This window comes from Grammomys surdaster, unplaced genomic scaffold, assembly GCF_004785775.1.
Source record: "Grammomys surdaster isolate TR1022 unplaced genomic scaffold, NIH_TR_1.0 958, whole genome shotgun sequence".
Lineage (NCBI taxonomy): Eukaryota > Metazoa > Chordata > Mammalia > Rodentia > Muridae > Grammomys > Grammomys surdaster.
The window spans coordinates 12,806,525-12,820,936 of NW_021605377.1; the positions used below are offsets into that span (position 1 = coordinate 12,806,525).

Consider the following 14,412-nt stretch of genomic DNA (forward strand, 5'->3'; position numbering starts at 1 on the left):
ATTCCTCCAGAAGACCCCTGTCCCACAACCTTCCTGTGCTCCCTCCCCTTTTCCTCTATGAGGTTGCTCCCCCACTCATCTGCTTTCTGTTGCCCCACCACTCCAGCATCCCTCTAAGCTGGGGCAACAAACCTTCACAAGACTAAGGGCCTACCTTCCCACTGACAAGGCCATCTTCTGCTACCTATGTATTGGAACCATGGATCCCTCCCTGCACCCTCCTTGGTTGGTGGTCTAGTCCCTGGGAGAACTGGGTGGTCCAACCAGCTGAAGTTTTTCTTTCTAGGGAGTTGAAATACCCTCAGCTCCTCCAGTCCTTCCACCAGCTCCCCCACTAGGGTCTCTGACCTCAGTCTGATGGTTGGCTTCTGCATTGGTCAGTTGCTGGCTGAACTCCACAGGGAATAGCCACACCAGGTTCCTGTCAGCAAGTGCCTCTTGGCAACAGTAACAGTGTTGGGTTTGGTGTCTGTAGACAGGATGGATCCCCAGGTTGGGCAGTCCCCAGATAGCTCTTATTTCAGTCGATGCTCTATTTTTGTCCCTGTTCTTTCTTTGGACAGGAACATTTCTGACACAAAAGAACATACATGGTATGTACTCACTGATAAGTAGATATTAGCTGAAAAGCTCTCAATGCCCATGATACAACCAACAGACCATATATAGCACTTAGGAGAAAGGAAGACCAGGTGTGGGTGCTTAAGTCCTGAATCAAGGGGGGAACAGGATGATCAAGGGAATTGGAGTAAGGGAGACCTAGAATGAAGACGGGGGGGGGATAAATAAGGAGGCAGTATCAGGTGCTGGAGGAAATGGGAAAGAGGTATAGAGGGTCAGGAAAAATATGTAGCAGTGGGGGATAAGGAACTGGGGATAGCCACTGGAGGGCCACTGGGATTTTCATTCCGTAATGTATCTAAACATTTATTGTCAAGCTAAAGATATTTAGGGTTTTCCAATGATGCAAGTGTCAGAGTTTTATGTTTTACATCTTGATCTATAATTCATCTTGCAGTATTTTGAGTGTATAGGGTGTCTATTTAGAATTTATTGCATGTGTCTAACTTTTTATTGTGGTCATATTTGGTGAGAAGATATTTTTCCACTGAGTTACCTTTTCCATTAAGATCACATGATCCTTCTTATATGGCTCTATCTCTCCACTCTACAGTGTTTAATCAATTTATTCATCCACACTCTTTTCAAAACTACACTTCCTTGGTTAACATAGCATTAAGGTAAGCCTTGAAATAGGATACTGCCAGAACTCTAAGGTAATTAGTTTGGTATCCTTCTCTTAGTCTGAATCTTCTGTCTTTAAATGTAAATTCTCTACTGAGTTTGTCAATAACTACTAAATAACTCACTGAGAGATTTGCAGATTGCATTGCACTTGTAACTGAAGTTTGGAAAGACTGACATCTTGGTAATGAGTCCTAAATTCCTTAAATATGATAGATACTGTTCATTTATTAACATCTCATAATTTTTCTTCAGAGTTTTTTTTACCTTTTCTTCTATATATCTTACATTTGAAATAACCTGTAGTTTAAAAAAAATAAACAGAAAAATTATATGGAAGTGGTTAGACTATGAGTCTCCCTTTTTACTCTATGCTACAGAGTGTCAAGGAAAAGCTAAGTAATAGTTGTAAACAGGAGATGATACCGGTTTTATGGATAAACTTGCTGATGAACTTATGACTTTTGGTGACTAGTGAAATAAATGACAGAGTATGCTAGGAGAAAACTGAGATCTCCACTAATCATAGTATAATAATACATCAAGAAGTTTTATCATGGGAAAATTAGGTCTACTGCAAGTACGAAATGTTAGGTGTAGGGCGTTCTTAATGTGTTCCACCATGTTCCAATGTGATATGCGATATGTTACAATATGAGTGTAATCAAACCATTTTACCTTTCTGCAAACAGTGTTCTTATGTCTTTTTACAGTTAAGGAAATAAAAGGGACCCATGGTTGCTCATGTTTGTTATTAAGCAAACGGAATTAAATCTGGACATTCTGAATTTGAGAACACACTCTTAGTCTTCATGGCAGTCTTTGCTCTCTTGGTTGGTTCCATAGTCATTTTTAAATATGAAGATTTATGGTATGTATGGCCCATGCTGCAGCTATGTATTCAAATGCTACATACTGGCCCCTAAGATCTGGTTGCCCCTGACAAAGAGATTCTCACATACACCTAAAGATACTATGTAAACCGTGCTCCAAAATTTAAAGATAGTTAGTTAATAAAAGTTTAGAGCCTGTTACTGAACAATAGGGGGAGAAAGGCATGACTTGAGGATTGGGTGAGGAAGTCTCAGGAGAGACTAAGAGAAAGGAGGGAAGGGAGGAGGGAGCCCCCAGGAGAGTTGATGGACCATAAACACATGGCCTGGAGAAACAGTAAATAACAAGGGACATATGACTGGATGTAAGTTAGAATAGCTCAAAACCTGTCCAGTTTAGGCTTACAACTTAGAAACAAATACCAGGATTGTATGTCTTTTATACTAGATTGAATATGTAATTCCTACTACAAGGTGAAAGGGGTGTCACAAGGGTAGGCTAGAGGACTGGGAGGATGGAGAGGGCTGGGACATGACTGTAATGGAGGTTCATTATGTGAAATTCCCAAATAATCAAAACAAATATTTTGAAAAAAAAATAGATTTATGGACTCCCTAAGGATGGGAAAATAGTAGAAGTACTAGTAAAAATCAGAGTTTGGTGATGAAAACTCTGCAAAATGTAAGATTATTGCAAATTGCAATTGTAAAATTGTAATCTTCTTGCAAACCTTTCTCTCAGTTTTATTAAGCTTGGAGAAAGATAACCTCATCAAAAAAACATAGCATTCTAAGGATGACTTTAAAATGGACTCTGAATTCATCTTTCATGGATAACAATGGAATCGACTGCAGATCTATAAGAGAACGTCTTCCTGGACTCAATAAGAGAAATAATTTAGAAAGTCACAGATAACAGCAAGAGGCAAAGTCTTATCAGCCATGATTTTAAAAGAAAGTCAAGAAAAATTATCAGATGCACAGACTTAGCTAAAGTATACCTTCTCAATAAGAAAATATATTAATCACAAATCCCTAAGTGATATTAAAGGCATGTATGATATTATAGCTTAAAAGCATAAAATAGAAGAGGGAAATTAAAAAGAATTCTAATAAAATAAGTAAATCTGCAATAAAGCATTAGATTCTGGCAGCTTGTTGACTTTTATTAGCTATCAATTCATTTGACAGGCAAAGTATCCATGTAAAGAGACACTGAAATAACCATAAGCAATGATGTGTCATTAACAATTCTTTCAGATGGGTCCTTAGATGATAATAACTTTCCCTTGCACTGGGAGATGAACTAGCAGTTTATGAAAAGCAGTGAATATTTTGTTCAGTTAATAATGAAACAATTGAATAATCAAAATGGTGCCATGGCTCTGCTTTTGGTGAATGATGTGTGCTCAATTTTGTTATAATCTCTTATAATTTTCGACAAAATGCTAAATACCATGAGTGTTCATATGACCCATAGCATATCTTGCAAAGTTACCAAACATTCTACATATGATAAGATTATTATCTATTCCAATTATTTATACAGAACACATCATGCTCAAGATCTACATTTATTTGCAAACATTTCATTCAATTGACATGAATGCAAGAAAAATCACATCCCATAGAGCACAATTGTGGAAAAGGTGAAATGATCAAGTTCTGTCACATTCATACACACATATAATTATATTTCTAGATAGCAGGTGTTCGATCAGAATCACATGTTTCAGTAGTAATAGGATCCCCTTTTGAGGATGTAGGGCCTTCTGGGTTTATTTTCATACAGCTGCCTTTTCAGAATATAAGGGATTTTTCTCTTTATCACTTCTTCCTTCTCATTTTTATCATTGACGCCATCGAGGATATCTTCCTGAATTACCTAAAACAGAGAAAACACAAAAGCAGATGAGATGCATGAAATGTATTTCAGATATTTTTCTACATCTTACCTGATTGATTTTAGGCACAATGTACCTGTAGAATCAGAGAAACTTGTTGTCATAGGACAAATGTTTATCAATGACTGAGATGGAATAAGATCATAACCTTTCTGTATTGTTTCTGGCCTTTCCCAGTTCACCAGACTACCTCCATTCAGAAACGTATTCACATTTTCCAACTGAGGAATCACACCAGGGACATCAGATTAGTTTTGAGATTTTGAATATACAATGATAGCCCAAAATAATTTGAAATATATCACAATAATATAACATGCCATTTGAATAAGAAGGTAACAGAATTTTATGTTGATTTTCACCAATTCCTGACATGACTTGAAAGTCATTGCAATAAGTTTTCTAAACAAAGAAAGAATTGCCTGTTTCAAGTATCTTAGATGTGTAGAGATCAACAAATGTGGAAACTCTGTTTAAATACCTAAGATGTCTTCAGATTACTGCTGTCTCCTAAACTTTGTGGTCACAATCACAAATACTGATATTTCAACTGTAATGCACAAACATACCATCCTATCACCAAATATTTTATTTCAAGCCACAGATATCCAGTTTCAGGAAAGGCGAAGCAGCTACTGTCAGGCAATGTAGATTTTTTATCTTTACTTTGTGGAAAAATGCATAGTCTGTAATTACTTGTACTGTGCTTAGAATGATACTCTCATCTTATTTGTAAATGACTCAACAGTTAAAATAACAAGAGATCTAGCTTTATGTTCAATTGCCTTATCTGCTAATTAGTTTATTGAGGGGGTCTTTCTTGTTTGGATAAATAAGGTATAATTGACGTCTCCCTCTGCTAAGATTTGAATTTTCAAGTTTTATTGAGCTAAACAGTGTTTTAAGTACTGTACCATTTAGCTGGAATTAAAATTAAAGGATAAAGAACATGACAAGTAAATCTGAAGGAGCATTTTTGGTTTTTCATCTGGAATGCATCAGTTTGTTTACCAGCCAGTATAAACCCCAGCAGTTCTGCTGGCCTTTGCTCCTTCCACAGGGTATCTCTGTGGCAGCCACTCACAGGCTTATTACATTAAGAGCGAGGGCACCATCGGATCTACAATGTTGCCATAAGCCCACACCATATTAAAGCATGAAGCAAACCTCTCAGAACTTGATCTGAAAAATAATGTGTTTCTTTTTTCAAATTGGAAATGTGGAATAGCATTTCATTTTTCTTTTTAGGAACATTCAGTTATCTTCCACATTTTTTTCCTTCTTTCGGTTCAATTTTTGATACTTCTCCCCAAAGCTCTAATTTTTTAATGAAATGTACCCCAAGACAATAAAAATTATTGTGCCTATTGAGAATGTTACTTTGATAAAGTAGATTTCTAAAGATTTCAGTTTCCCCCTTTAAAGATATGCCAACCAGGTAAGGTAGTACACACATGTGGTATTAGCACTTGAGAGGCAGGGGCAAGAGGATTGATGAAAATTTGATACCATTCTGGGCTATGTGGTATACCTTAGGCCAGCCAGGGCTACATAGCTACAAGACCTTGTCTCACAAAAAACAAAAGACAAAAACAAAACAAAACCAAAATGCATAAATAAATATTCTAACTATACATCCACAGAATGTTTAAAGCTCTTCCTTTAATGATGTCTTACTTGCTTGTTTCATCCGTAGAGAAGTAGGTTATGAAGTTACCTAATCCCCATCACACACACACACACACACACACACACACACACACACACACACGTACAACCGTATTGCATTATTTTAAATATTAGAAAATATTTAAATTGCCCAATAATCAATTACAAAATCAGAAAAACAATTCCTATGTACTTCTAATCTCTGAGTTGCAACTAAAACCCTTTAATCTTGTTACTATATTATTTGAAATTTTTGTATCGTGCTTGTTATAGATAAGTCAAAAGCATTTTTGATTTTAGCATGACAGTTGGAGTTACGTTACATTTCTTCATACATATCACTATTACTAATATAGGAAAAACTGTCTCAGTATATCACCTGTTTACATTCAAATTTATCTTAGGACATGTCACCCTTTTAAGCGTGAAGAGAAAAGGGTTTGTTAATCTCCGAATGTTTGGAGGGCACTTTGAAGTTAAGAAAGGGTGTTAACTTAAAAGCATGATTTATCACTTTCTAGTATTTTTAGGTCTCCCTACTATGGTATCATAGGTTGAATACAGATGATAGCCCAGTAGGGCAGTGATGCTCATGCCCTCCTTTGGGTTAAGTTATACCTCCCAGTGTTGAAAGGCCCTGCTGCGGCAGATTTTCTGGAGCTGGAATATAGTCAGCATTGCTTCCAAGCTAAAACCATCCAGAACAAGGGGAAGTTTTCTTTTGCCAACAAGGTCATCGTCATGCATTTCTCCTGCTTCCTCAGCTGGGCTGTTCAGGTTATTTATAAGGCTGCAGACATTTAGCAAGGTCATTTTCCAAGAGGAAGGACTTGCTTTGTTGATCTGAAAATTAAAAAAAAAAAGATATTGCAATTAAAGTCTGTAAGATGAGTATGGGACATGCTTTGACTGTGTTAAGCGTTGTGTTGTAATTTCTACTTGCAATCAAACTCTGAATGGGTTCTAGTTACTTATTCAAAAGCATGCACTGAACTATCATATCCATGGATTTGAGTTTAATTACAAATATTTATTTAGCTAGCTTTCAATGAAAACATGCGGTACCAGTTCTACTTTCTTATGACACTATATTTCAATGCCAGTGGTGATAATTTTTAAAAAATGTATTGTGACAACAACAATTTCTCCTGTGTTTGCCATTTTTTCTTTCTATTAGAATTTCCTGGAGCTTCTTTTGTCTTGATATTTTTAGTACTAGTATTTCAATGTCTAAACAACATTATCCTTCAATAGAACTTATTCAAACAGAATCAAAATTATTCTCATTAAAAATTTAAACGTAGTAGTCATTATGTTAAAGTGGACATATATTTAGAGCTCTCACATAGTAGTATAAACATACAAAAGATATGGATGAATAATAGAATGAATGATAAATAATTTTATAGAAAACCATGAGGTGCACTTTTTATTTTTCTCTTAGCAGCAAAGTGCAGTGATCATCCACTTGGATACATTCTTGTCAAAGATGTGTCTTAGTTACCAAGGTTGAGATGAGGCAATGCAATGTAAATACTTTCTCTGGGATTGTTTTAGAATGATTGAATCATACCATTGTACAAAATTGTCTTCAGTCGAGAAGAGGACATCGTTTTAGATACTGAATTTATTTTTTCTTACATTTGCTTGGTCACGGAGGACCACCCAAATTCTCGCATGTTCTAGGAATGGTAAAACTTTGCACTTTTTGGAGATTATTTAGAGCATATATGTGTAAACAATGTACATTTACCATTTCAAAATCAAAATCTATTATAAGACACCAAGGGCTTTATTGCTAAGCTAAGAGAGTATGAATGGGTTGCATATATCTTCCTACCTCAGAGATGGAAAAACTGTAGCTATCGTTACCTGACTGAATACTAAACAAAGCATCTGTTATGATTGCACAAATCAATTTCTTATTAATATTAACTAAATTCATAAAGCAGACTTATAAAGAGGCTAGTCTGATATGATATTTACAAATTAATATGGTATTCAACTGACTTTAGTAGAGCTTAGATATCGTTGAAATTTATGTGGTCTTAGATTGTACCAAAATATCACTAAGAACCAAGGCAAAGCACACAACATCATGTAACAACATCATGTGCTTTCAGACACACACTTACCAAATGAAACTTTCTTTTCTGCTTAGTATCAAATACAAAACATTTCCCTTGTATACTAGAGAGTTTTGTACATAGAATATGTTCATTCAATTACAGGAACACTCTGTATGGAAGAACTGATTTAGAATATTGCCTCAGAACTTAGGTCAGTGTCTTGATCACTCTTTTCATCATAATTGTTAAATCCCAGGCTTGTTATATCTGTGCTCTCAATCTACGAAGAGGTGGATTCACCTCAAAAATGTCCCTATCTACTCATTGGAAACTTGTATTCTAGCCATCAGTTTTGATACACAGTGATTTACTAAGTCTCAGCAATCGATTTCATACACAATGTGATATAGTCTAACACCTCCTAACAGGTGTGTTTAATTCCTAGGCGAATGCTGGTAACTAGAAAATATGCTCTCAAGGTTGCAGAGCAGAATGGTGTTCAGAATACAGAACTTTACTGGACTCATGAAACAAATTTTAACTATCTATGGCTAATGCTTTTGAAAGGATAAGAATGTAAACCCTCTCATATGAAGTGGAGTGTTTAGTTACCTATCAGAGAACCATAAATATATAGGTTCTCCACTTGCATTTAAAAATAGGAAAAGCCAAGGTCAATCTTGTTGACTAACTCAGTTGCCTAAGATTGACTAGATAAGAAGTTAAGGTTTTAGGACTGGCTGTCAAGGTTAATTTTTCTTAGCTTTCTTCTGTACCATATTCCTCCCCAAGTTGCCATGTTTTAGGAAATCTATTTTATTTTCCACAATCAACCAGAACATGGAACAACTTCAATTAGGTTTCACTTATTTATTTAACTTCAGGCCAGTGTAGCTCTTATCATGCCAATGTAGTAACGATGGAAGCCATTTACTTTAATTATGTTTACATATCTTCATTTCATTATCTGTGGCTGCTTACTTAAAATTGAAAATTACAAACTGACAGCCTATAGACATGTTGTTATTCATACCAACATGAGTGACTCCTTAGAAGCAGAAAAAGAAATCTCTCAAATAAGAAATGTTTCCCAAAGACCTTTACAGCTTTGTGATAGGTAACTATACCTATTTTGGTAGACATTAGAAAATAATATGAGGTTTAGAGTGAATATTCATACATCCTTCTATCTTGGGTTAACTAAAAGGAAAAGGAAAAGGAAATACCTTCGATGCATGCATGTTTGTCAATAGATCTGCCTCCAGTGCTCTCTCATCCTCTTCTGAATCTGAATAAAATCAAAACCATGTGCTTACTATGTAATCACACATCACATAATTATATCGCAACCACCATATTTCAAATTATTTTAAAGGATTAGTCTTTGAAGCTTATTGTCTTCTGTGTGTAATTTCTTCAAAGCAGTATTCAGAAAGAAACATACCACAGCTCAATTTTATGCTGACAGCTACTACAGTAGAGCCACTTCTAAGAAAATAAGCACATCTTAATTTGCTAAGCAAAGTATTTATGATTTAGAATTGTCTATTCACTGAATCTCAGTAAAACATTTCATTATATTGTACAATGTAGACCTTATTTTTTTTAAAAAAACTGCACTGTGTTACTCTTACCAGCAATATCACACACACACACACACACACACACACACACACACACTCTCACACACACATATAAAAATAGAGAAAGTAATAAAATATAAATACAAGTGTTGCTTTTAATTTCATGGCAAAGCCACAGGGAAGTACTCAATAGTAATTTTAGAATAAAATATGATGCCGAGATTTACTTCACTACAAATGTCATCTTGTAAAATACTCTTTGAAAGAATTAGTTTCTGTTTTACACAAGACATGTAAATTTTGTGCTTTAAATTTTTCATAAGCAAGTAATGAAATGGCTTAAGCGAATGCAGAGCTCTCCACCAACACATGGTTTAAGTCCTATTGAAAACAGATCCTTGATTAACTTGAGAACACGTTTTTCCAGATTGCATTTATGTGTGTTGTATAAAGAAGTAAAATTTAGAAAGATGACGATGTTGTAGAGCATTTAATGTACATTAGCCTCTTGTTATAGATCCATGAGCTCTGTGAAGGCAGAGCTTAAAATTGCCCCATTCTTTACTCTATGGTCATTAAAGCCCAGGATCCCATCTGATGGTGGCAACTGATAAGCTACATGTAAGAGCTGAGCTATTCCAGGGACACTTTTGCTTGGTTTGTTACACACACGTTTGCTTGTTTGTTTTTCAGAATGAATGTTAAAATTAATCTTATTAATCACCGGTAAAAATGTGTCCATGTCACAGATTTTGGTTTCAAGAGCTAATATACAGTTTTAAATCAGTAAGCTATTTTTAGAATCTATAATTATAACTATGTTTCTGTAACTACTTGATAAAGTTATAGTTATGGGGAAACTGCATTGGCTCATAGAATATTTACAGGCTGGTACACTAATAAAATCATTCTAAACAAATCAGAATGCATTCTGATAGTTATCTTTGCACTCAAAAATCTTAGTTTGAACTAACACTCCAGAGTCCTGGTTATTAAGTACAATATTTACAAGTATAAGTTGAGTGATTTTTTATTTCATTTCTCTCTAAGATCTTCCACTGCTATGTGTTTGTACAATTATTTACTAAAATACATTACTATCATCAAAATATTTCGTATTACTCGTAGATTTATTTTATTTTTAAGGAGAGGTAATACACATCTGAGAAAAATACATTTCTTCTCCTTAACTGTTCTATACAGAACACTCTAAAGCTAAATTTATCAGAAATAAAAGTGCACCAATTTTATGGTTACAGGTTGTGCCAACTCAAATTACATTCAGAAAAGCAATAGCTACATTAGCATCATGACTGTCACAATGAAATTCTATAAAATGCATTTTCACATAGGACTTGGGACACTTTTGTTGCATTAGAAACACTCGTTTAGTGATTGATATTTATTTCACATGTTCTAGCACAGATAGAGAGCTAAAATTAATCTGAGGAAGATCACACAGGTAAGTGAGAGAAGCCACCACCTAAGACAATGAGTAAAAAGGAGCATAAGAGAGCATGAATGAGATTTTTTTCATGCCTGCATGCTGACAATAACTGCCTCTATTCAAATTTTCATCCCTGTTATATTACTCATATTGATTTTTCCCTTAAGTGATTATATTCCAGAGAATATGTTGCATTTCCTTGAAACCCAGTGAACTGCTTTACAGATTTTTAAAAGGAAAAAACTAATAATTTCAGTTCGTATAATCAGAATGGGAGAGAAACATGATAATCGCAGTTTCTTTCACTAATAGGCAGAGAGAGAGAGAGAGAGAGAGAGAGAGAGAGAGAGAGAGAGAGAGAGAGAGACTCCTCCTGGATTCATTTACCTGAGTAGCAGCAGACTGCAAGAGAAATCACTCACTTCAGGGAGTTGTGAGCCACAGTTGAGCTTACCTGAGCACAGACTCCAGGAGCTGAAAGCCAAGAGTGTCAGGCACACCAGCTGGAGGTTCATTCCTGTCATCTTCTCTCAGCCTTCTGACAAGCAGGTCCACACAGTCAGAAAGGCGCTGAAGGAGCTCTCTCAGTGCTCTCTCTTGCCTCCAGCTGGCTTTGAAAGTCAGTGAATGGTGAGAGAAGCTCTGGCCATTCCCTATATATATGTGAGCCTGAGGATGATGTCATGACTGTACAGGATGTGCTCTGCCATCCCCCCTCCTTTCTCTTTGTCCCTCATCTCATCCCCCACCCATGAACCTTGATTGAAAGTGACGATCTTCCCTAATTGCAGCTGTTGCTCAGGATTTCTGACTCATGGAAAGAGTTGTTCAAAATCACTGCCATATACAGCATAGTAAGAGGCACCCCTGGTACCTTTTTCCCCTAAGTTTCTGTCATGCTCCTGCTCCAGACATTTGTCATTTTGATTTTTTAAATGTGATTTTTTTTTATATTCCTCATATTTAAGCAAAAGTTCTAGGGAGAAATCACTGCTTGGACTTGGAGTATATTTTCTGGTAACACAAACTTCTGAGCACATGTTTTGTTGTCTCAAAACTCATAGAGAATTTACATAGCATGTACTAAAATAGGAAGGGAAACAGGCAAAAGAATATTGGATATGATAATGTAATGGGGTAATGAAACATCCAAAGAAAAGAAAAAAATCAGTATAAAAGGAAAAATCAGATCTAATGAAAAGTATTATGTCCTAATTGCTTAAAGTTTATTATATGTTACTGAGGGGAGATGAAATTTCATATGCTTGTCTTTCACTGGGTGTCTTAAATAATGTTTATAAAATAAAGACACAAATAGGTTATGAGTTAGAAGGTAAACTATGAATTGCTGTATTGATGATACCTCCCCAATTAATTACATAATCACACATACACTCAATTGTTTAGCTGTTTATTGGTGGTTGGTGCTGTATCTCCCTCTTTCCCTCATTTCACAACTCCCTTCTCACTCTTTCTCTGCATTATGTCAACTCTCCCTTCAGCTTAATCCTTTTTTTTTGGTATAAAAGAAATTGTACTTTTAGACAGAAAAATATTCACTATCACTGCCATCCACCAGAGTCACATTTCTAAGAGAATCATCAGGTAATTTGTTAGTTACAATGCTCTTCTTTTCTTCTCTCGATTCTTGGGAGAAAATTGTTCAAATGTCTTTTGAGGAATAGCCTATTCCTGTAGAGAGTCCTTGGTAACACAGGAAGAGCTCTGAACTGGTGTTATGTATATGAATATTTCAAACCAAAGATTTCTGAGATTTGTTTAACTTTTAAAGACACCACTAATCGTGCAATAATAACTAAGGAAAAAAACAGGGTTATCACTACAGACAGTTGGTTTATACATTCATTACTTGGTAAGAGATTATCTTTGCAAGATCCCTAAATGAACTCATTAATTACAAATATTGAACAATTATTTTAAATAATAAAAGAGACATCAATACAAACCAGTGTTGAAAAGTTAAGCAGTAGTTTTCATTTTTATTACTTTAATTTTGTCTTATCGTCTCTGTAGGAAAAAAAATACACTGAATTTGACTCACCTGGAATACTTTTCTCTAAAGGATGATTGACTGGCAAGTCTAAAGCATGCATGAATTTTTCCTTCCACTAGGGGGAGCAGTGGAAGTTTAGAAAGCTTTCCGTCTTCCTTGAGAATGCTTGTTTTTCTTTCATTTTCCCAGCATCTGTGTGACAGAATCATTTCAGGCCCACATTAATAAAGAAGCCTATAACTTATATATTCTTTGAATACTATTTAAATCAATTACTTTCTTTGCTTTTTACATTGTAAAACACAAAGAATGATCTTTGAAAAAGTGTTAAAATATGTGCAAGCAAGCTGTCTGATAGTAAAAGGAAAATGTGATGTTTATTCCCTGAAGTGGTTTCCTAGCAAGTGGAACTTAGTGAACTGTTTAGAAATGTAGTCCTGATTAATTAACTCATTTTAAGCACATCTAATGAATATTCATTATTAAAATGAGAGTTATTTTATATGTATATAAAAAATACCAAAGAAAGAACACAAAAACATGTAGCAATCACTGTCAAATGACCTGAAGACCAAACAGATTCTCTTTGGTAATATTATTAAAAATAAATAAATAACACTTTCTGGTAAGATTGCAATGTTGTTAACACTTCCCTTTTTCATTTTTTAGTAGCTAATTCAAACTATAGAAATAGTATGAAAGGGTCTGTTTTGGGAAGAAGTCACAGGTACCCAGTGGGTTTTGCTCAGTGCCAGTAAAGAGTCCTAAACAGTATAGCCAAGAGAGACTTCACAGAAATCCAGCTTTTTCTAAACAAAATATCTGAAGCCCAGCAGAGAATCAAAAACCTCACAAGTGCTTTGAAATATACTGTGATTAATAAGACCGATAAATTGTAAATGTAGCAGAAAGCCTTTCAGGATAAATAATTTGAATATATTAATATAAGAAAAAAGAACTGGAAAAAAAAGCCCTCTACAACTCCTCACCTGATGCTCGGGGATCTTTGCAGAAGATGGGGAAGAAAACTTCTAAGAGTAGAAGGAAATGAATATTTGCTCTGAGATTTTTGTCTTGAAAATTTCTAGAAATGTCATAAGCTTCATCCTAATATTTCATCAACATGACTGCATAAACATAACAAAAACCAACAAGCATCAATAGATATGCCAACATGGACAGGGAAGAAGGCAGGAGAAAGCTCGATAAATAGACCTCAACTCTACATAAAAGCTACAGGCAACTAAGGAATGCTGAGGGCAGGAGAAATTATTTTCTGGAGAGAAGAGTATACCAGGGATCAATCAATACCAAATAGCAAATGATTATCATTATACAGACAAAATACTTTGCATGTATAAACACACACACACATTAACAAGAGTTAAAGAAAGAGCTCATGTGTTTGAAAGACAAAAATGGGAGGTGGGAACATGTTAGCATATGAAGAAAGGAAAGGGAAAGGGTAAATGGGGTAATTACAATCTTAGAAATAACCATGAAATAGATAGCTAAAATGGTATAGCATCAAGAGGAATGGCTCACTTAGTAAAGGGCTTGCAGTGCAAGCTTGAACACTCGAGTTTGGATATCTAGAACCAATGTATAATACTGGAAGTGGCAATGGGTTCCTGTTTAACATCGACTTG

The 14,412-nt window shown here is 35.2% G+C and overlaps 1 protein-coding gene across 1 annotated transcript; it reads right to left on the bottom strand.

The window, feature by feature from the left end:
- Window positions 1-3,231: 3,231 nt before the first annotated feature.
- On the bottom strand, window positions 3,232-11,364 carry Nts (neurotensin). The gene is made up of 4 exons (XM_028782998.1): window positions 11,204-11,364; window positions 8,946-9,007; window positions 6,269-6,493; window positions 3,232-3,963 (listed from the first exon to the last, which is right to left on the bottom strand). The coding sequence occupies exons 1-4, from the start codon at window positions 11,271-11,273 to the stop codon at window positions 3,811-3,813; spliced, it is 510 nt and encodes a 169-aa protein (XP_028638831.1). The 5' UTR covers window positions 11,274-11,364; the 3' UTR covers window positions 3,232-3,810.
- Window positions 11,365-14,412: the final 3,048 nt, after the last annotated feature.